This window comes from Choristoneura fumiferana, chromosome Z, assembly GCF_025370935.1.
Source record: "Choristoneura fumiferana chromosome Z, NRCan_CFum_1, whole genome shotgun sequence".
Classification (NCBI taxonomy): Eukaryota; Metazoa; Arthropoda; class Insecta; order Lepidoptera; family Tortricidae; genus Choristoneura; species Choristoneura fumiferana.
The window spans coordinates 13,691,441-13,714,983 of NC_133472.1; the positions used below are offsets into that span (position 1 = coordinate 13,691,441).

The following is a 23,543-nucleotide window of genomic DNA, read 5'->3' on the forward strand; positions in this document are numbered from 1 at the left end:
TATTCTTACTTGATTAGGTACTTACCTACTAAATATTTGAAAACAAATCGGTTTTTAATAAAATATTAAATAATGCACTTGTAATTCTAGTCACACATGAGAAAGTTAAAAGGAATCTTTTTCGTTCTTATTTGAGTTATTTGTAACGCCGTCTATACTAAAATCAGAAATGTCCAGTTCGCTGTCATCTTTTTCAGTTATTTTCTTTGGTTTTACCAAAGTTTTCTGATTGTTAGTTTTGGTGCTGTCTAATTCATCTAGAATTGAACTGCCAAGGCTTGTGTTGCTGCCGCCGATCGTTGAAGTTCTAGTCATCGGTCCTCTCAACATGTCTACTCCTCCGAAAACAGCGGTGGACGGAGTCTCACTGCGCCGTGCCAACTGAGCTTCTATGGTCTGTTTTAGTTCAGCTATCTTCATACCTTGTCCTGGACTGACATTTATTTTTGTGTCATGTTTGATGGGTTCATTTTCAATGCTGCAATAAGAGGACTATTTTATTGAAGTAAAAACACATAATTATTGTCCAACCATTCCGTTGAACCGTATCTGGTTGAGCAATAATATGCTGTACAGTCAAGTGCAAAGATATCCACACGACCAAAGTTACAAAAATATGTATACGACTTTATGCACTTAATATATTTTTGTAACTTAGGCCGTGTCGATATCTTTGCACTTGACTTTACCTAGACATTTTTGCTTACTTATGCTGAAATTACACATTTGGTACTCGTTTACATATTTTCTTAAGTTTAAATAATATAATGTTTATTGCTCAGTTATACATACCTGGATATATCCCATTCATCATCACCGATATTGACTAAGCCTAATTCGTATTTATCGTCGCTTTTCTCTGTGAGGCTTTGAGATGGAGATGCACTTACAGATTTCATTTGAATTGCGTCCATGTCGAATAGAACTTTCTTTTTGTTTAATGATGATGTGGACGACGCATTTTTCAAAACACTTTTAGTTTGTTGAAGATTTAGTATTTTACTATTTTCAGGTTTTGTAACCTTTAAAGCTTGGATGTCTTCACTGCTCGCTATTTTACGTTCTGTTAATACACCATCATCTAAGCCACTTCGGCCAGTAAATTGAGAAACGTTTGTTATAGACTGAGTCCGCGTCAAGTTATCAATGTCATCGTTATTCACCTTGTATTTAATGTTAGTATTACTGTGGTCTGCATTTGCTGATAATGGCCGTCGCGCTGGCGATTTAATCAAATTGTCTATAGAGCGTGATGGTCTTTGGGGGATTACTATATTAAAATGTTTATCACTTTCACTGGAGTCACTGTCTACTAGAGATAGCGATGACTCTATATTTTTACTCAAACGATTCTTCATAGTTTTATTTGAATGTGTTACGTTTGAAAAACTTTCACGTTCTCCGTTAGAATCTATTTCTTTGTCAATTTCTAGTTTTGGGCTCGCACGCTGAATGTTAACGCCAATGGGCGATGTTGGCGGAGACTTTAGGGATGTTGTTTTTCTTATTTCTTTGGTTTTTACAAGAGATAGAGCTTTGCTTTTGATATTTGATATCATAGAATTCAGACTAAATGCTTTGGTCAATGTATTTGTCATTGTTTTATCATGACGAGCACCAGTTGCTCTTTTAGCAACAACAGTATCCGAATCCAAATACGCCATAATGGTATATCTGACTTGTTCGTAAGCAGGATATTTCTGAAAAACAAAAAAAAATGATTACCTACTTCAAAACTACTTACCCTTCTAATTCGGTACATATAGGTAGGTACCTAAAAGTGTGTGTTTACCTTTGATTTTACTTCTTGTTGCTGTTGTAGTTGAGATTTTTGTTTTTGAAATAAATTTTGGTTTAATCTACTTTTGAGAGGATCCACACCGGCTTGTACCAGCCGATTATTAACTTCTTCGGTAATTTTAGCACGTACAACCTTGACGGGACTGCAAATGAAGAGTAACGCATTATTTATAGTACCTGGGCGACCGAGCTCCGCTCGGGCTAAAACTCGGTACACTCCGTGAGCTCTTAAAAAACCTTCGTATTTTTGAAGCATTCTTCGGGTACTGACGATGACACGCGATCGTGATATGCGGTTCTTTTCTGTTATCAACTTGCAAAACTTTTCAAAGTTACCGTAAAAAAGTTATGTAAAGAATAACCATCAGTACAAAATAATAAACCATCCTGTTATAATATTACGCTTATTTATCTTTTTCTAATTTTAATACAATATGAATTTTTGTCATGAAACAAATAAAACAAAATCATTTAAGTAGAGAACAAACACCTCGCCTTAACACTACTTTTGTTTGGAAGTATATAGAGCGTTATACTCTTGGGTATACTCTTGTTACCTCTTGGGTATATTCTGTATATTAATTAAAATAATTAAATATAAGATAGATTAAAAGATAAATTAATTTTATTGGTCTGCTTCGTTTAATATATTTTTAATGTACTTTTCGAAATCTCGGTCTTGAACCTCATTAAAATATTTACAATCAACACATTTCTTGAAACTTTCAGAGCTTCTGTAAGAACAAAAATCATTTACATTATAATTAAGCAATTTCCCGTTATTTAGACGACCAGATGGCCTAGTGGTTAGAGAACCTGACTACGAAGCTTAAGGTCCCGGGTTCGATTCCCGTAGCGGGGCAGATATTTGTATGAAAAATACGAATGTTTTTTCTCGGGTCTCGGGTGTTATGTATTTAAGTATGTATCTACATCTATATAATTATATTTATCCGTTGCTTAGTACCCATAACACAAGCTTTGCTAAGCTTACTTTGGGACTAGGTCAATTGGTGTGAATTGTCCCGTGATATTTATTTATTGGCTAAACAGCCAGTATTAAATTATCGAAATATGTAGTATGCACCATCGCTAAAATAAAAATATTTAATTAGCGCCAGTTGCAATCGTAACTTTTAGACAGAGCACAATAAAAAAGGGATTTAAAAACACAAACGCAGCCTAATTTAAAACAGTGTAGGTAATCGATTCTACTCCCGATTCTGAGCAAACTACTTTCTGGTTTTCAGTTATTTAATTAACACCTTGTATAAGGGTATTTAAAGGAGCAATTATTAGATGCTCGTTTAACCTTTTCGCCGCCACGTCCAATACAAAAGACATCACCCATACGCCAGGCTTCTATATTGTAATGGTGTTGTAATGCCTAAAATTTAACCTTATCACAATTGAACGAAGGTTGCTTTTGCATTGAAGTAATGGACGTATATAGGTCGTTGGCGTCTAAAAGGTTAAAGGTATTAGATAGATGTATGTAGGTATTATAAAATTAAAAAATCGTAGTTGCGTGTATGTGTATATTTTAAAAGTACTTTATCTTACCTTCCAGGTGGCAGCACATGCCCTCGCTCTTGTGTATTTTCAACACTTGGGGATGGATTGGATGACTCTTTCTTAGCCTTTTTTGCCTTGTGGTTTGCTAACTTATTGTTATCATATTTATTTAGAGATTTTGACACGTTGGGTACTTTGTTTGTCTTCTTTGAAACTATTATTCCGTTTTCAGGTTGCAATGGGTGGTTTTTGGTACGTCTTTGTGTGGTGTTATTGTGTATAGGTGATTTTTTATTTACAGTCTTTAGGGGCGGCTGGTGCTGAATATTTTCTACACTTGATATATCAGATGAACTGCTAGATTTCATGTTGAGTAATTCCTGTGCTTTGCGGTGAAGATTCCTTAGTGTATTGTGGTCTACCACCGGTTTTGTATTCTTTTCGAAATCCCGTCTGGCCATATTATTGTGCTCTTCTTGTGAGCTGGAAATCTACGAGGATAAATAAATGCGAAGTTAACGAATTTACACTCGGAAGGATTAATTACTAGCTACTCGGCTATTTCAGTGTTTCCAAATGACTCATATTCATAACTCACTAGCTGGTGCCCGCTAGTGAGTTATGAATATGAGTCATTCGCCCCCGGTGTACTTTTTTTTCTTAATTTTCTAAATCTTTTATTAGAACCTTCTCTCGACAACACTACAGTCGAGGAAACTGAGCCGTGTACTAGGGTGGAACCTTTTCAAGTTTTTAGATAGATTTTAGAACTGCTACCAGAACAGTAGGTTAGGTTAGAACTATGACCCAACCCAGCCGATACAATTCGGGTTAATTACATTTTAATTTGAATTTGACATTGATAGTACATAAGGTCCACTGTCATAACTCTTGCGTTTGAATTTTGAACTTGACATGGATTGTACTTGTAAGTCCACTGTCGTAACTCTTTTCATACTCGGCTGGGTTAGGTTAATTGCAAAATAACTCATATTCAAGTGATTTTACGTGAAGTTTTATGATATTTAGAAAAAAAGTAACAATAAATTACGAAACGTTTTCCGTGAAATAATACAACTATACAATGAATCATCGGGCAATTAAAAATATTTGAATTGAAATTACTAAAAGTAATTGCCACGAATTGAATTGTCGATGAAATGAAAATACTCACAACGTTGACTTTGAAATAAAATTAGATTGTTTATAAGTGTCGATAATTTGATGATAAACCATTTTGAAAAAATGACTGCCAAGTTTCTTGTGGCGCATTCTTCTTGGCAATGATGGTCTTTCCGAAAGCGCTGGTAGTTTAAAAAAAACTGAGTTGTATGATGAAATTAATTTGAAAACATATATCCTTGAGTAAGACCGAAGGTTACGAATATGATATGATAAAATAATATCATCATGATATTGAAGAAATGTTTGATTATTTATTACCTCGTCTGCATCTGTAGAGTTATGAGCCTCCCTGTTCCGGTCATTCGGTTTTTCCTTCAACAAAGCCTCTAGTTTTCCCGCTCTTTGTCTTTCTGCCTCAGCCAGTGCGCGCGACTCCCGTGCTTCTTTCGCAACCTCATTTAATTTCTCTAGCAACAATTCATATTGTTTGGACTGTGTTTCATCTCGTTTTGTCCAAAACATCATTTGTTCTTCTATTTCTTGTTTCCGTTCTTTGTTTTCTGCTTCACCTTTCAATTTCTGAAAATTAAACAACTTCGTAACATTATCAAAAAAAAAAACTTACCTATAACATAAAGTATATATATTACAGAATGAGTTAGCGCTTGCTTCAATGCAATTATTTCTGCCCCTTGTTCCTTTATAGTCATATTTAGTTGCTCAACTAATATGTTTTTGCTTTCATCAGATTGTTTGTTTTCGGTAACTCTAAAACTCTTTAGAGTCTCAAATATTTGATTTTTTAATAAGTTTATTTCTTTAGAGTGACTTTCTTGTTCAGATTTTTTCCATTCTTCGAGTTTCTCAAACACATCTTCATTATTAGTAGTAACTTCGGCGTCTTTCATTTCTTTTTTAGCATCAACACTGTTGTTTTTGGTAATATTTGCGCTTTCCATGACAACTTTATTATTATTCGTAATTAAAACCTCCATTTCTTTTATCTTTAACTTGAGGTCGTTGATTTCTTCTGTGAGCTTACTATTTTCATGATCAGCGTTATTAATGTAACTTTGTCTATCTTTTTCGTCTCTTTGCGGAAACTCGTCAACCATGTTCATGTGGCGCCTAGAAATATGGCTTTTCAAGTAAAGTTGGTTTAGAAAAACTTTATCGCAGAAGTTGCATTTGTTATATTGTGGTACTTCTCCATTAGCTGTTGGTTGGAATATGTCACTTTTATTGGTCAGAGTTTTTAAAATCATCGTTGCTATATTATCGTTACCATAAGACACAAGAGGCCTGTAATTGTGTTTTCCCTTCCTCTTCAATTTTCTTAGTTCGTCTTCTTTTTCAAGAAGGTCTTTTTTCGTTGCAGCTAGGTCCTGTAAATTAATGTTAATTACATTTATATGTGATTTTTTTATATGGCTGCTTAATTTTTATAAAAAAAATACAATAGACATCGTAAAACCTGTGCCAAGGTATCTATTTCCTGCCGCAGAACAAAAACACTACGGTCAAGATAATGGCGGCAAAACTGTTGGTACTCAACGGCCAACTGCGCCAGACGGAACAGCTTCACTACACCTTCGTCTAGTATTCGAACGTCGAATTCGGATTCCAATACACAATCCAAAATCTGGAACAGTTAGATAATACGAAAACTCAATTATCCTTCTCCTTACTTAAGTGTAAAAGTAAGTTTTTTTTTAATAATTTTTAATACAATCTTTTTTCTGACTGTATTTTTAGGGTTCCGTAGCCAAAATGGCAAAAACGGAACCCTTTTAGTTTCGCCATGTCTGTCTGTCTGTCCGTCCGCGGCTTTGCTCAGGGACTATCAAAACTAGAAAGCTGTAATTTTGCACGAATATAACGTCGACGTAAAGTGGGGGTGTTTTTTTTTTCTCATCCAACCTAGTAGTGTAGTGTTGGGTATCGTTGGATAGGTATTTTAAAACCATTAGGGGGTTGCTAGAACGATTTTTCGATTCAGTGATTTGTTTGCAAAATATTCAACTTTATAGTGCAAATTTTCATTAAAATCGCCCCACCCCCCTCTAAAATCTAAAACGGTGGACGGAAAATTTTGAAAAAAAAATCAGAATGTTAGTAAGTATATCAAACTATCAAGGAAAACAATAACGGCTGAGTTTTCTTGAGAATTATTAGTAGTTTAAGAGTAAATAGCAGCCTAAGGTAAAAAGCCTTAGGTATAAAATATACCTAAACTTAGAATATTCCGTACAAAATACGAAATCCTTAGAAAAATATGACTTAATTTTTTCGTAATGGCTACGGAACCCTATTTCGGGCGCGTCCGACACGCTTTGCATTGTAATCCAAACTGCATTTCCGTACCATATTTTGAAGTCAACGCCATTAACCGTTGAGGAGTTCTGTCCTGCAGAGACGTTCCTGGCTGGATCACCAGGATCTCACTACCAGAGCATTGTATCTATTGTCGCCAGATTTACATAGTATGCCAAATCTCAAGTCAATCAAGTGGGTCAAATTCAACTTGCGAGATTTGACCCGCTCGAAGAAACTTGAAGAAAGCTTAAATTACTTGAAATATATATTTTAAGGTTTTTAAGCTTTCTGTCTGTATCTGTATGTATGTCTGTTACTTCTCCACTCTTAAATCACTGCCCTAATTTAGATGAAATTTGGTAAATAGATTGCGTGAGATCCAGAACATAGGACACCGGAAAATTGCATAGTTTTCGCGGGACCGCTGTAGTCGTAGGTAGATAAAGTCTGGGCCGGGCCTGTATTTTTTGCGTGTGCCACGATATTTTATCACTGCACATCGTGCATGCTGTGTGCAAGCCTGTGTTCTCAGTGTGCAAGCAAACTACTCCAAATCATTAACTAATTGTAAGTTAAACAGATTCTTACGTCGTTGACATGTTGCTCGATGAGTACAAATTTCCTGTCCCGTGCTAAACTTTCTATGTCAATTAATCCTGAAATTATATTAAGATTATAAGTGCCCGGCCGCTAAGACGTCAATCCTGACCAATCCTGACACATTGTAAAACTATGATGTTTCTGAATATTAACAATATGAATCATCAGACCAGAATGCAATGCTTACCTACTTGTTGCGTGCATCAGAGTACAAGTATAGCAATTTTTTTTTCAATGGTTGACAATAATCAAGAACTTTCATAGATGTGCAATGTGTCAGGATTGACTTCATAGCGGCCGGGCACATAGTAAAATTTTGCATCTACAAGGATAACATCTTTTAGACTAATGTTTTAATTTTAGTTAGTTAGACAAATAAAAACTTAACTTCAGTGACGTAGCGTAGTGGGGGCGGGGGGCGGTCCGCCCCGGGTGGCAATTTTGGGGGTGCGGCAAAATTCAATAATAAATAATACTGAATAATATCTAATCTAGATAATATGTAATATATTTCACAGTTTTGTCGCACCTACGATTCGGACTGATTAGAATGAGCACGAAATTTTCCATTTCTAACGAAATCGGGGAATCCCGTTTTTAAAATGAATGTTATAATTATGACATCTTCTAAACTATAGTTTTTTAAAACCTAAACCAAAGGGCGGCAAAATTTCTTCCGCCCCGGGCAGCTGATACCCATGCTATACCACTGCTTAACTTTATCAAGATTTTGATTATTAAAATTAAATTTGGCATGTAAAAGATCAAATGTTAGTAATCAATAAATTATGATACTCACTAATTTTATTCCAGTCGATGTGGACACGAGGCCTGTGCGTATTAAATGCAAATCCAGTCTCCTCCGCTAGTCTCGGAAAGTTGTGATGGAGATCGTAGGATGTCTTACACGCCATATTGATTAAATTGCACTTAATTACCTACTGCATTATTCATTTAACGCTTATATTTAATTTTATAGAACAAATCCACTGCTTAACGTTTAGAGGTTGACTGTTTGTTGATATGCATTGTTTACGCACGCGTCGCCTAGCAACAGAACTTAATTAAGAACTTTTTTCTTTGTGGTTTTGTTGTGTCGAAGAATTAATGGTCGAAGGGGAGCGTTGAGGCAAGTTGAGGTTTAGAGGCTTTTTAGAGCACATAACAGTTGGATGAATATTTTTTTGTTGAATTTTTGTTTATTTTATTCCTCCACAACACGATCACACATTTCTCCTTCCAATGCAAAGGGCCAATGTGGTTTGGTATATTGCCTGTTATATTTTATAGTATTCAGTAGCATCTGAGTAATTTCCAATAAGTTTCCTATGCATGAACATGGTTTGATTTTATTTACATAACTCATAGGTAGCAGAAAAAATACACTTTGAAGGTGATTCTGTTAAAATTTCCTAAAGGTTAGTTTATAAATAAATAAATATCATGAGACAATTGACACCAAGTGACCAGTACCAAACTAAGCAAAGCTTGTACTATAGTACCTACTAGGCAATGGATAAACATAGTTATAAAGACAAACACATATTAAACATCCAAGACGCGAGAACAAAAATTCGTATCATTCATACTAATAAATATCTGCCCCGACCGGGGATCAAACCTGGGACCTCCTCAAGCTTCATAGTCAGGTTCTACGGGTTCTACCACTTGGCTATCCGGTCGTTCGTTCGGTGGTTTATGAATGACTTAAGATTATGACTATTGGAAAATCAGCTTTGAATGAATAATGTTGGATTTATTTAGATTTGTCGCATCTAACTAAGACTTATATTGTTATTCGGTCAGAATCAGGTGGTCAGAATACTAATATTTGTGCTAGTATGGGGAGACGTCATCTTCAGTTTGCATAACATACCTACACACATCGGTCTCATTGCTGCAATGGTGTTACGCTTGGCTACAGGCCTCAGAGAGTGAGAGTTCACTCATTCAAATCATTGTACTGTTTTCCAGACGTATACAGGTTTGCTAATGTTGTTTTCTCTTACCACAAGTTCATAATTAATTTCAAATGCAGGTAATTTTACGCTTAAGCCGAAATGCGAGCTGGGGTACGAAATCACATAGGTATACCTATGAAATTGGTGCGGTGCCATAGTTCAATGATAAATAAGCTGCTTGCTTGTGCTCTCGAAGGACTTTTGTTTGAGTTAGCGATAACTCCAGTGTAAGTAGGTAAACTATGTGACGATCGAAAAGCAAGTTGTAGGTAAGTATAGGATAAAGAAATAAAAGTCAATAAGTAACGTGGTCACAAACCATATTTTTTTATCTTGATACTTTATTCATTATTGGTCCGAGAAACAGAGCGGTCATTCGTTGTCATTAATTATCCATAATTAACTCTAAGTATCTAAGAGGAGCAGTCTCGTGGATCAAGGGGCGGCCTAGCGACAAGCAGTTTACAGCATTTAACTTTTTTTTGTATTTTTATTGAATGTCGTTGGCCGATTTAAAACAAATGTAAGTTTGGTACCTATAAGAAAAGTGTGCAACGTTCAACTCCGGACTTAAAGCGTGAACCCAAAATATGCAGGAATCGCACCTACGACTTCTGGTAAAACACAACTCAAAACTGCCCTGAATATTTTGCACTAGCACACGCTCTATGCCAGAGTTTATAACTTTGTACAAATGTAAAGAGTTTCGTATAAAAATAATAAAGAACTTCGTTTAGGCAGAATCGTGTGTCCAACGGGAAGCGCGTGCAGCAGCGTGAGGTCGGCGAGAGCGGGCGGCGGCGGCGCTCAGGCCGCGGGCTTCTCTTCGGAGACGGCGGTAGCGCCCGACGCCGCCGAGCCCGTGTCCTCGGGCGACGACTCGCACGACAGCGACGGGAACTTCTTGTAGAGCTCAGCGCGGTACTTGGGGTGGCTGCAACATAATCAATGATTATTAATCTTCATGTGACAGTAACCAATCAATAGATAACAGAGGTGGGGTGATTTCTTAACTAAGCAAGTCGTCAAGTCGAGTTGTTTTTGCGCAGTGGAAGCGTGCTGGGCCCATAACCTGTTAATGTTTATATAAAATATAGCACGTATTGGTAGAAGATATTTATTGTACGGAAGCACATCTTTTAGTAGATACAAACGGAAAATGTCATGACAATAGTATTTTTAACAGACTTAAAAAAAGAGGTTCTCTATTCGGTTGTATTTTTTTTGTTCGTTACCTCAGAACTCCGTCATTTATGAACCGATTTTAATTTTTTTCTTCATTCGTCTAGAAATACCTTCAATTACGTCCAGTTAGCACCAAATCAGGATCTGATGATTGGATCCTAAGGAAATCGAGGGAACTCTTCAAATGTTATAGGGACACCTATGGATATATTTAGAAGTAACTCGTGCATTTTTTTATATATATTTTAATTCGCAATCTGTCCCTTCGGGACATTCGGCAGAAGTTAAAGTGCGTGTATATTGTCCTGGTCGGTGCGCGTCCAGTGACGGGCCCGTATCTAATGTATGTATCTCGTGCATTTGCTCTTGAAAATGATCATTTGGTGAAGTGGAACTGATGATGAAGACCACATTTGACCAACGGAGCGACTACTCAATAATAGTAAGTACTTCACGGGTTGAATTTCAATTACTTTAACACAGTTGCTAAGCAATTTAAGCTCGTCGATATGGTCAAATGGAACGGGTGGTGAAGAATCAGGACACCTCAATAATGATCATCTCTGCATCGGAAAAAGCAAGTGACGTGCAGTTGGCAACTATTGTATCTTAAATCTTTTATACTAAAAAGCGTGAAAAATATATATAACAAAATATTTAACCGGCTACAAAAACCTTGAAAATAATTTTCTTCCAGTCTGAAGCCGGTGCCTCAGCACGAGCCTGCAGGAGTGATTGATGCCCAATATACTTATATATTTAGTAGGTAGGTGAGGTAGACGACTATAGGTCCACTCCTGCTGGCTCGTGCTGAGGCACCGACTTCAGACTGGTAGAAAATTATTTTCATGTTTTTTTGTAGTCGGTTAAATTTTTTGTTGCGTATAATTTTTATTTTATTTTACTGGGCTCAAACAATAAAACCTTAACTCGACTAGTCTGTAAGTAAAGTAACTGACCTGATACCGTACACAATAGGATTGTATACAGCATTAGCTTTGGCAAAGAGTGATCCCCAGATGGTAGCGAGGGGACTGATGTTCGCGCTTTCGAACACGCCAGCATAGTTGATTACAAGGTACGGGGTCCATGCCATGAACCACAGAGAGATAGTCATCAAAGCAACCTGAAACGTAATGCGTAGATATTCATAGTAATAGATAATAGATGTCTATAGACATAATGTACACTTTCATAAAATTATCTTGCTATTTATGGCTTAGTTACCTTAGCCAGTTTACATTCGGCACTCGTGTTCGCATTTTCAGACGACCTGAGTGACGCGACGTTCATCTTCTTAGCCTGTTCCCTCATTCCCTTCTCGTGAGCTGCCACAGCCTAGAACAATCAAGTGAATTAAATCACCGTAGTTTAAAACAAACAAATATAAGTACTCGATTTATCTCAAACATTACAAGGTCGTCTACGAACCTGGACGATGAAGAAGTAAGAATATATGATGAGCAGAAGCGGCATGAAGTAGACGAAGACGGAGTAGATGAGGATGTAGCTGCGGCTGACCCAATCCTTGTTAAGGTAGTCGGTTCCGCAAGCGGTCATGTTACCCTCGGGTACATATCTGCAAAAATATTTGCGCATTCAGAGCTGCCGCAGAATAATGTTGAAAAATAAAAGATATGACCCCATGTAGTTTCTAGTATAGTATACCACATAGTAGATACCAACCCTATCTATATAGCTGAGCTAAAGAGCTGGTTTTCATTAGGTCGGGCCGGCAGTGTTACCGTTAGCCGACTGCGGGTATTGCTGTTCACACTTTAAACTGCCGGTTCAACCTGAACGCCGCCATAGAAAGTTAGGATGCCAATATTATTTCAGATGCGACTGAAATTGTGGCTCAAGCAATAAATGTATCATCGCTGAAAGTTTTGTCGGGTGGCTAACGTGAATGTGAATGCTATTAAATTACATATTATTCTAATAGGTATGCATCCGACTTCTTCGTCGCTGTCTTTGTAAACTAATATCTACGTATATTAGCTGGTTGATACGTATCAACCAGCTCTTAAGTTATCTAATAAAAAAATATACTGGCCTGTTCCAGCCAAAGAACGGCGCAAGAGTCCAGGCCAAAGAGAAAGCCCAGATGCCGAGGATTCGCAGCAGTGCTCCGTTGTTAGTCATGGGTTTGGCAGCGATACCCTTTACGATGACGTTGTAGCGGTCAAAGGCGATCATGGTCATAGTCCAGATGGAAGCGCAGCCGAATAGCGAGCCGGCGCATGCGTACAACTCACATGCTAGAGGACCTAAGCAGAATTTACTAAAGGTTACTTCACTACTCATTGATCATGTTAAAATTTTATATGTAGGCACCTAAAGGCAATCGGACTTACCCCATACCCACGTTTCATTATAACAGTTCACTACCATAGCCGGGGACATGCAGCACATCATCAGGAAATCCGAAAACGCTAAGTTCACGACTAACAAGTTGGATGGTGTTTTCAGGCTCTGTGGACAAGTTATGAGTGAAACTCAATATTCCGATAGGGTAGGTAAGGTACCTACGAAATGAATATTTTTGATCAAGTTTTAAATACATGTTAGGCGGTAGTGCAATAATAGGCTACCCAACGAAGAAAAATCAGGAGAAAAAACTCGTGTATAAGCGAATTTTGGGCATAGTTGTACGGAATGATGTTTTAAACAACATACTAAGAGTACTGATGGGTGGGAGTGAAGCTAAAGTAGCCTATATGTTAATTCAGGGCATTTATTAGAGCTTATCTAGGCTAAGATGACGCGCCCCTCCACCGAATCAGTTCATTTAGATGTGTGCGTGCAATGCAAATATTAATTACGATTCTTCATTTGTCGGAAAAAGCAATTTTTCGTAAAAGGTGACGAGCAGTTGACATGAAACTATTCTATCTTAGATCTTTTACACTAAAACGCGTGAAAAAAAATATTTTATAACAAAAATAGAACCGACTACAAAAAACCATGAAAATAATTTTCTACCAGTCTGAAATCGATGCTTCAGCCAGCACGAGCCAGCAGGAGTGATTGAAGCCCAATACAGTTGTAGGTGAGGTAGACGATTATTGGGTCCACTCCTGCTGGCTCGTGCTGAGGCACCGACTTCAGACTGGTTGAAAATTATTTTCATGGTTTTTTTTTTGTAGTCGGTTATAATTTTTGCTATAAAAGAATTCCGTATAAGTACTGCCTCTACATTTGGAATAAATATTTGTCAATTTGAATGAATTTGTAACAAATATATTTATGTTTAGGTACTTAAAAGAAATTTTAATAAAATCACATTAAAAGGTTTACCAACATTTATAATAAATTATACTTACGTTTCTTATTCAACCTTTTTAATGGCCCAAAGATGAGGCTTTTTGTAGTATTAAAAAATAAGTAGGTATGACATTAATCTATTGGGGTGTAGTTATTATACGACCTGGACAATGCTCGACCAATTTTGTACGACCTGATAATTCAATCACATGTCACTTGGAACACGGGTCGAGCTTTATCACCCTTGTACCGATAATGTTCAAGGTGCTATTGGACAACCTGATTTTGTACGACCTAATAATCGGAACACACTTTTGACAGCAAGCAATCGATTCGCACGATTGATCATGTTTTTCGTGTACACCGAATGTTAATAAATTTAGTAGAAAATAACTTAATTTGGTCACAATTGGACCTAACGCAAGCTAACACAAATCTATGGTCATTCGATTCGATTGGATTCCGATTATAACGACATACAATAACAGGTCGACCATTAACAGGCCGAACAAAAATTTGGACACCCTCATAATGCACGACCTAATATTGTACAACTTGATAATTCTAATCCAAAATGAGTTCGTATTATCAGTACAGTACAGTGATGGCTGAGCAGTAGGTATAGGGTCGAGCATTAGGTACTGGTCCCCGACTATTGTATCTGAGATCTTTTACACTAAAAAGGGTGAAAAAAAAATTTATAACAAAAAATAGAACCGACTACAAAAAAACATGAAAATATTTCTCTACCAGTCTGAAGTCGGTGCCTCAGCATGAGCCAGCAGGAGTGATTGAAGTCCAATATACCTACTCGTATAGTTGTCGGTGAGGTAGACGATTATAGGTCCACTTCTGCTGGCTCGTTCTGAGGCACCGACTTCAGACTGGTAGAAAATTATTTTCATAATTTTCCTAGTCGGTTCTATTTTTCGTTATATTTTTTTTATTGACCATCTTCTTCCCTCATCCATCATTTTCTTCTTTCTTTATCTCGTGAAATATTGATCTCAGAGAAAAAATGTATAGATTTTTTTTTTTGCAAAACTTTATGTAGATTTAGTACTTATCTTTAAAAACATTTTTTGCTGTGGGCCAGCGTTTACGAGTTAATTATTTACGAAAACCTTTACACCCCAAAACCCGTTAGCTCCACCCACATTCATCATTACTTTTTGTATGTGGTTTAAAACATCATTCCGTACAGCTATGCCAAAATTAGCTTATACACGACACGAGTTTTTTCCCCTGAGGGGCAGTTTTTGGTCTTCTAAAGTGAAGCCGAACCTTAGTTGACGAAAATATGTAGATAACCATTCCATTGCCAGTGATTGATATGAAGCCGAGTACGCCGATGGTGAAACCCAACAGACCATGCCATAATGGATTCATTGGAGGGAATTGGTACCTGAAAACATGGATTTCATGAAGTTAATAAAAATTGGGTGATATGATGGTCCGTGAAAAGGTTGATCGTGTCGTACCAGTGTGGGTCGACCATGTGCAGCATTTCAGGTAGCACCTTGTCGACGACCGTCTGGTTGGCGGCGCCGTAGGCGGCCACCTGCCCGCCCCACGCCTGGAGCGCGGCGATGCCTGGCCCAGGGTCCAAACTCGCAAACGCCATCTTATTATGCTATCCGTTAAGCGAATAACCTAAGAACGCTATTGTTTTAGCTAAAAAAAAATATGTACACATTTGATTAGAAAGTAAGAGAATGCCCTAGAAAAGATACCTACGGGTAAAAACCTGCCAGTGCGTGTGCTTATAAGGTTCAGTTTTAATGTACGGCAAATAACCAATATAAACTCGACTCGAGTCGACTAAAATGTTAGGGTAAGTAATATTTCTTTACAAGATAATGTGAAATACTTAATTGGTAGATACATTATCTTATAAAGCCTGCATAGCCGTGATTGATTTCCTTTTTGTACAGTCAAGGGCAAAGATATCGACACGGCCAAAGTTGCAAAAATGTGTATACACGACTTTATGCACTAAACATTAAGGCCGTGTACACATATTTTTGCAACTTTGGCCGTGTCGATATCTTTGCCCTTGACTGGTAGGTACACCTGATACAACTCATATAGCATTGATAGTCCCTGAGCAAAGCCGCGGACGGACAGACAGATAGACAGACAGTCACACAGACATGGCGAAACTATAAGGGTTCCGTTTTTACCATTTTGGCTCCGAAACCCTAAAAAAGGTTACAGCTCCATAAATTCACGTTCTACTTGTATTATAATGGCAAAAAAGCAAAAAAATAAAATAGACGCGACAGTAATTTTCAACTTACCTATAAAATTGAGGGAAAATCCTTACGAGTTGGCTACCACCAAAATACTGAAGAAAATCGCTGCACGAACTACTCCAGTCTTAAGTGTAGAATAACCAAACCCGTGCCAGGGTGGCCTGGGCTGCAGTGTGGAGGCTACTCGCTGCTGCTGGCTGCGCGCACTCCTTATAAACGCACCTCGGATTATCAGAAGCGTCATGCACAAAGTCGATTTTCATAATTTAATATAGTTTTCTAAGGCGAACGCACACATTCATGAGACATCTTTCCACAGGGATGGCTTCATCGTTGAGTTGGTAATTACTATTTACACCGGTATTTCCTGTAACAGGACAGGACCAATAAATAAAAATAAAGGCAAGTAGCTTCCAAGTGCTTTTAATTTAATTCGCATTAAAATATGAAAACGCTAAAACAAAAACGAAGATCTAACCTAACCAAATTTGCCGCCAAAATTGTATCGTCGCGCGCGCCGCACCGGGTCAGTGTGTTACCATGCGATTTTTGATAAAACAAGATTCTGTAATCATGCAAAGTTTAATCGCAACACCGCACACCGAAGCTGTATCCGCTGCTCCGTTGGCGACCTGTTATGAATTCCTTTATCACTGAAAATTTTAACCCTGTCGTGTTCAGCATTTGCCTTATCAAAAAATAAGTCTTTATGAGAGTAGTGCAGGCCCCCTGCGACAGGGTTCCAACGTGTGTCGCGTCCGAGCTTTCCGCGGTTTAGGTATTTAGCAATCTTAGAATTATTAAATTATGATCACATTGTACAAATTTTAGAGACTCCTTAACTCAAAAAATCTTTTTAATTTAAGATTAGAAGCTAAGGTTAATCAAGTTAATTATGCAATTTTTTTATTGAAATAAACAGTTACTTTTTTTTAACTATCCTACATCCTTCCCAGAATCTCAAACTGTCTCCGTATCAAATTTCATCTAAATCGGTTCAGTGAGGTTTAAGCGTGAAGAGCTTTCGCATTTATAAAATTATTAGGGATAAGGAAACGAAGGATTCAATTCATGCCATGATTACAATTTTTACCCCCCGACGCAAAGGGGTGTTATAAGTTTGACCGTTATGTGTGTCTGTGTGTCTGTCTGTGGCACCATAGCTCTAAAACAGGTGGACCTATTTGAAAGCAAGTTTCCTAGCGACAGTTTTAGACATGTTTTATTAAAATCGGTTCAGCCGTTTTTGAGATATTGAACTTTGAAGTGACGATGTCGGGGGTTTTCCAACTTTATGTTGGTTAGGTCGTTAGGTTATCCATTGAGTGTTAAATGATTTGCGTCGAACAGTAGATAATGCACAACTGAGTAGGTACCTAATATAATCCCTCCCTGACATTTTATTGCTTTACTCTTCTAATATAGTTATGAAAGAACTAAGACGCATGAGGACGAGCACTAACTGGATTACTTAACTAAGTATGTACCTGTACGGTAAGACAAGGGTTCTTTCGTAGATGCATTCATTACATTCCCACCTATCTACTGCACATTCCTTGAATTGTCATTCAATCGAAGATACATTACAGATAAAACCACATTCGTGTTTAAGGACCCCTATTATGATACAGTTGCATAAATAACTATTATCTACATGCATATCATAACTTCCCTATTATATGTTCAAAAACGACTATCAAATGGCCTTTATTATGAAACCTGGTATCTGCGGGTGCATCTTAATGTTCACATTAAAGTACCTACAGTGCATCTTAATGTTTACATTAAAGTCTCGGTAATACTTTTTTTAACAATGCATATCTGTAAATATTGTAGAAAACTTATGACATGCATGTAGATAATAATTATTATTCAGTCAAAGTCAAAGTCAAAATACAGGCCATATCTGAACATATTATAGAAAACTTATGATATGCATGTAGATAAAGTTATGTATGCGGCTATACATAATTAGGCATTAAAACACTCGTGTGATCTTATTATGAAACTCGCCTTCGGCTCGTTTCATAAAACCACACTCGTACCTACTTTAATGCCTCTCATTATGCACCAGCCACATAAATAACTATTAAACTATGCAGCATAATTAGGTACTATAGAACATTCAACACGCTTAATACTAAGTATAACTTCACCTGTAACCATGTATTGTATGTACGTATCTACAGGGTGAGGCGTGAATATATAATGAAAGTGAAAATTGTTTTATAGTTTATAATATTATATTATATATATGTAATCGATAATAGATAAAGAACAAACAAAAAATATTTTCAGTTACTCATTTCTTAAACATTATTTATTTTAAATGGCCTCCATCCTGATTGAGCATGTGGCGTTTTTGTAGTTTTATAGGTAGAAAATTTATTAGCAAACCCCTCACCGGTCCAACAGGGCTACTACGAAACTCGAAATTCGAAGTTCGTGTCGTGCGGTCCCTCACGCTCTCGTATTAAATAGTGTAAGTGTCAGAGGGACAGCACGACAAGAACTTCGAGTTTCGAGTTTCGTAGTAGCCCAGCTGTACGCATCGTCTTAGCTCGTGAGATGCCTTGAATTACTTGTGTCACTGACTTGTGTAATGAATGAGGGCTATCGCGTATGAATTCGCCGCTATAGGCGCTAGTGTTGCGTGAGGTCTCCGAAATGTCAAATCTCATAGTTTTTGGGTGAGCTACGCGGGTTTATTTATAATTAGAATATTTTTGTGAATATTTTGCAATATCTGAAATTAATTATGGCAAATATGCGTTCCGGGGCAATGAATGTCTGTGTTTTGACTTTTGAGACAGTTTTGTCTTTCGGAAACCTTTGTCCTCCCTTTTTTCCGAACAAAACGGGGACTATGCAACAATGTGGCATGCTCGATATTTTTATGGTACGGTTTTAAGGTGTATTAAATATGATTTTAATCTAAACTTTGTTTTCACGCCCGTAATAACAGACTTTGAAAGCCATACTTAAAAACCTCACGCAAGAGTGCGCCATCTAGTGAGACAAAAAACGATCCTGTTGAGGGGTTTAGTTTTTAGACTTCTTGTTTACAAGATCCCCATAAAAATAAGTCGGGAACAGTAAGATCCGGCGACCTTGGAGGCCAACAGTGAGTGTGTAGCGTTTCTTGAAATTAGTTTATCTCCGAATTTCTCGCGGAGCTTTGCTATGACTGGTCTTTCAATGAGACTGGTCGCACCATCTTGTTGAAACCATACAGCACGGCTACTACGAAACTCGAAACTCGAAGTTCGTGTCGTGCGGTCCCTCTGACACTTACCTATACTATTTAATACGAGAGTGAGAGGGTCGTTACGATACGAACTTCGAGTTTCAAGTTTCGTAGTAGCCCTGCTGAACTAAAGGTATGCGTTTTGGGCGTAATTTTGAAAAAAAAAGTATTTCACCATTTCCAAATAGCGAGCACCGGTAACTGTCACCGTAGTACCTACTGGCCGACAACGCAGGATGACGAAACTGCATACCACACCGTGACACGTTAACAACACGATAATCATGTCACTAGCAGTAGGCTCGCGATGGTAAGTTTAGGGTAGGACCGTGCCATGTTCATAAACACTTTTATAATCCTTAGAATAAGTCCAACGACTTGGTGGTTTCAAAGGGTCTAGCAGGCTAAGCGAACTAGAAGTGCCCCCAACGACGGATCTGGTCATTCTTTCAGGTGATGTACTGGCAAGTCCTAAGACACTATGCTTAATATCAGTCCTCGATCTCCTTTTTGTTTTCGAGTTTTTCAGGATAATGTAAATATTTTACATGGGTCAGGAACGGACCAGGAGAATACAGACAGTTCAATGTTGTTTGGCCGGTTTTCTTGACATTTACGACAGTATTTAATGTACTCTTCAATATCATCGTCAATTGATGGCCACCATACGTTAAAACGTGCAAGTGCTTTAATTGCACAAGTTCCAGGGTGCCCTGTATGCAGATATTTCAAAGTAGCCTTCCTGAGTGTATTCGGTATGATTATTCGACCTTGCCACATCAAAATCTCACTTTCGCTGGATAATTCGGTGCGTTTCCGAGCATAAGGTTTTAAGATGTCTGCATAAGATAAGAATGTTCCCGCCAACCTGTCTTAATGTTCTCCGATATTTGTTTGAAAATCGGATCATTTCTTGACGCATTCCGTATTACTTCTTCTGTCAACGCTATATCTGAGACACTGTCTGTTGTAGTTGAGAAACTATTTTGTGTACTGTTCAAAGAGTATAAGTACCTATGTAGGAATAATTCTGCACGGGAAGGTCTCTCATCAGGGTTGGGTATCCGGGAAAGGTAGTCAGCCATAAAATTCAGTTGTCCTTTTCTGAAGACGATGTCATAGTCATAGCTACCAATGATCAAAGCCCACCGTATCAATCGATTATTAACAAGTTTCGGTAAATTGCGTTGCGAGCCTAAAAGGTGAATAGAAGGTATGTGATCAGTGACTACTTGACTAGTGTGAATTTTGTGCCACGTAAGTATTGGTCAAACTTTTGGATGCCAAAAAATATTGCTAAAGCTTCTCGGTCAACAACTGAATATTTAGTTTCCGCTGATCTCAGTTTTCTTGATGCAAATACTATTGGTTGAATTTGGCAATTTGCTTTATGAAATAATACGGCACCTACCCCCTTTTCTGAAGCGTCACATGCTAAGAACAACGGACGCTTCTCATCAAAAGCCACAAGTGGTTTTGATTTACTAATGAGATTTTTTGCATTTTCAAACGCTGTATTTTCTTTGTCTGTCCATCGCCACTTCTGGCGGGTGCCAGTCAATGCATGCAGATCAGCACAGAAGCTGTGCAAGTGAGGTATGAATTTTTCATAAAAATTTACGAGGCCAAGGAATGATCGTAGTTCTTGAGCGTTAGTAGGCGGTGTCGCTTTTGTTATTGCTTCTTGTATCTTGGAATTGGTCGGCCGTATTCCGTCCTTACTGATTTTATGTCCCAGGTATTCGATATCTGTTTGGAAGAATGAACGTTTTGTTAAATTGACTTTTAATCTGTCATCTCCCAGGATAACAGGATCGAAGGAATTTGGGCACAAATTTGTGTTTGTCAAATACCATAACAAGTGTTTCGAGATGTTCATTTTTTTATTATTTTAATTAATCCTCGTCGCCAATGAAATATGTAAATATGTAATTTTCTAAGCCGTTTTTATGAAATATTATAATTAAAAATAGCTGTGTTGGTTTCTTGTGATCGTGGTATGCCGGGACATTCGTTTTTCAGCATCAGGGCTAGTAAAATAATTTCAGAGTACTGCGATTTGTCTACTTAACTAAGTTGTACTGTTGTAACTTTTAAACAATAAAGCTGTTTTCCAATACTGCTGAGTGTTTCTGCATTCAAACTCCTTACTTCTGAGTGTTGAACCAGTACGGTTCACAAATATATTACCATCTTCAGAATAAATATATTTTTATTGTTAGGCCATAAGCAACAATGACAATGTCAAAACCATAGAGCAGTAGTATACAGGGTGGCCCATTTATATCGGTCAGTATGGGAAAGTCTGAAACTATACGACATACGAAAATTTCTTCTTAGGAACCATGACATCGATTTTAATAACAAGAAAAACTGCATTCATGCATTTTAAAAAAAACCTGTACTCAGCTCGGGAATCGAACCCGGTTGTTTTGAAAAAAAAAAACTTCGAACACCTACTAAAATAAATTAAAGTATGTGAAAACAATGCATTATAATCATTTTACATAATGTTTCATGGACACATTTACTTCTTAAGACGTACACAATCGATATCTAAATAGAAATAGTGTAAGTTTTTTTTTTCAAAACAACCGGGTTCGATTCCCGAGCTGAGTACAGGTTTTTTTTAAATGCATGATTGCAGTTTTTCTTGTTATTAAAATCGATGGCATGGTTCCTAAGAAGAAATTTTCGTATGTCGTATAGTTTCAGACTTTCCCATACTGACCGATATAAATGGGCCAGCCTGTATAATCAGCCATTTATTGCATTTATGCTAAGTTCTGACTGATGATGACAATACAATAACATGATACAATAGTGGTACCATCGAGCTGTTCTGATAATGGAGGAGTCGAAAGGTAGATATTATTATGGAATTCCAAGACAGAACTACCCATTTGGGCTTGTTAGAACCCTGCACTTTGGCCAAGAATGTTATCCAGTCTGATGGATAATGGATTAGTCACGCAAGTTTACTATAAAGCGCGTTATTGGTTTTCAAAACTATTTCTATTGATGTCCTCCGAAGTCGTGTCCGACAAAGGCGAACCTTTAGGCTTGCTTATTACGTGCCCGAATATGGCTGGCAAAGCCAAACTTAGTCTTAAAGGTTAAGCTTAAATTGACCACTATAATTATACGTGTAAGTGTTGTCGACAGACAGCTCGGGTTCACAGCGCGGTGCTTCGCAGTCCTCTGCGGTCGTTATAACGGGAGTAGGGCAACGAAAACACCTTCGATAGTGGACTGTATTTTTATTGCACTGTTTCGTTCGTCAATTCGCGGTGGTAAATCGGAGTCCGGTTCGATATCGCGGTGGTCGGTCGGTAAGGCAGCAATCGGAGGTCCGTTGGAATAGCAGGGGTCGGTTCGCTTTGCTGGTCGCTGGTCGCTTGTTCGCTGGAGGCTTCGGAGAGAGGAGCGCTTCGGGTCGCTGTCCGCGTCGAACTGAACTATCGTGGTATCATCTCGACCCCCTGCGGAGCAGGGGGGCGGGGATGCTGCTCGGGGCGGTTGCCCCCCTCAGCAGCGTCATGCGCCGACCACAAATATGGTCGGGTCCCTGGTGTCGAGGCTAGGCCTCGGAGGATGTCAAGTCCGGTGTTCTTCTTAAACCGCCAGCGAGATCAAGCCCGCCGGATGGGACCCCATTCGGGGAGGTCCAGCGAGCGATCATCAACCGGCGGCAAGGTAGGTAGTGTCCAGGTCCGAGGATGTCTGGTCCGGTAATCAAGGGCTCGCTGCGCGCACGAGGTCGCGCGGCAGGCCCTTGTTGTCCGGCGGTCGGCGGTGATAGGGCGCCAGCTCGCACAAGTGGCGAAAGCGCGACCTATCCGCACGACCAAACATCCTGGTGGTGAGGCTGCCGATGAAATGGCCCAGGGGTTCTACGCCTAGGCCCCGAGCAATGACGGTATTCCGCACGTAGTACGAGGCGTCAAGGATGCTGCGCAAGGATAGCGACTGCTGGGCATCGAGTCGCTTCCTATTGCACTCTCCCACCAGCGCGTACCACGCGGGGGCTGCATATGTTAGGCGTGACCGGACATAAGTCTTGTACACGCCCAACTTGGCTCGCAGTGTCAAGCGGGACCTTAGGACCGGGCGTAGAGCTGCACTATCGCTGCGGGCGGACCTGTTTTTATACCCCCGCGGCCGGGGTACAGCCCGCCCGTGATTGGCTATAATTCCCCGATAATCCAGGCGCTGTGATTGGTGGACCAAAATCACAAACGCACTGAATTACCGGGGAATTTTCACTATCGC

At 38.5% G+C, this 23,543-nt stretch overlaps 2 protein-coding genes across 2 annotated transcripts; both read right to left on the reverse strand.

Moving 5' to 3' along the window:
* On the reverse strand, positions 1 to 8,367 carry DZIP1 (DAZ interacting zinc finger protein 1). Its single transcript, XM_074102669.1, has 9 exons — positions 8,156 to 8,367; positions 7,345 to 7,412; positions 5,915 to 6,082; positions 5,091 to 5,825; positions 4,759 to 5,019; positions 3,364 to 3,806; positions 1,793 to 1,943; positions 793 to 1,700; positions 1 to 478 (listed from the first exon to the last, which is right to left on the reverse strand). The coding sequence occupies exons 1-9, from the start codon at positions 8,268 to 8,270 to the stop codon at positions 106 to 108; spliced, it is 3,222 nt and encodes a 1,073-aa protein (XP_073958770.1). The 5' UTR covers positions 8,271 to 8,367; the 3' UTR covers positions 1 to 105.
* Positions 8,368 to 9,620: 1,253 nt separating this feature from the next.
* On the reverse strand, positions 9,621 to 16,219 carry LOC141428225 (opsin-1). Its single transcript, XM_074088079.1, has 9 exons — positions 16,070 to 16,219; positions 15,251 to 15,443; positions 15,054 to 15,174; positions 12,860 to 12,977; positions 12,559 to 12,772; positions 11,934 to 12,081; positions 11,730 to 11,840; positions 11,462 to 11,628; positions 9,621 to 10,251 (listed from the first exon to the last, which is right to left on the reverse strand). Exons 2-9 carry the CDS (start codon positions 15,391 to 15,393, stop codon positions 10,125 to 10,127), a joined length of 1,149 nt encoding a protein of 382 aa, XP_073944180.1. The 5' UTR covers positions 15,394 to 15,443; positions 16,070 to 16,219; the 3' UTR covers positions 9,621 to 10,124.
* Between the last annotated feature and the right edge of the window lie 7,324 nt (positions 16,220 to 23,543).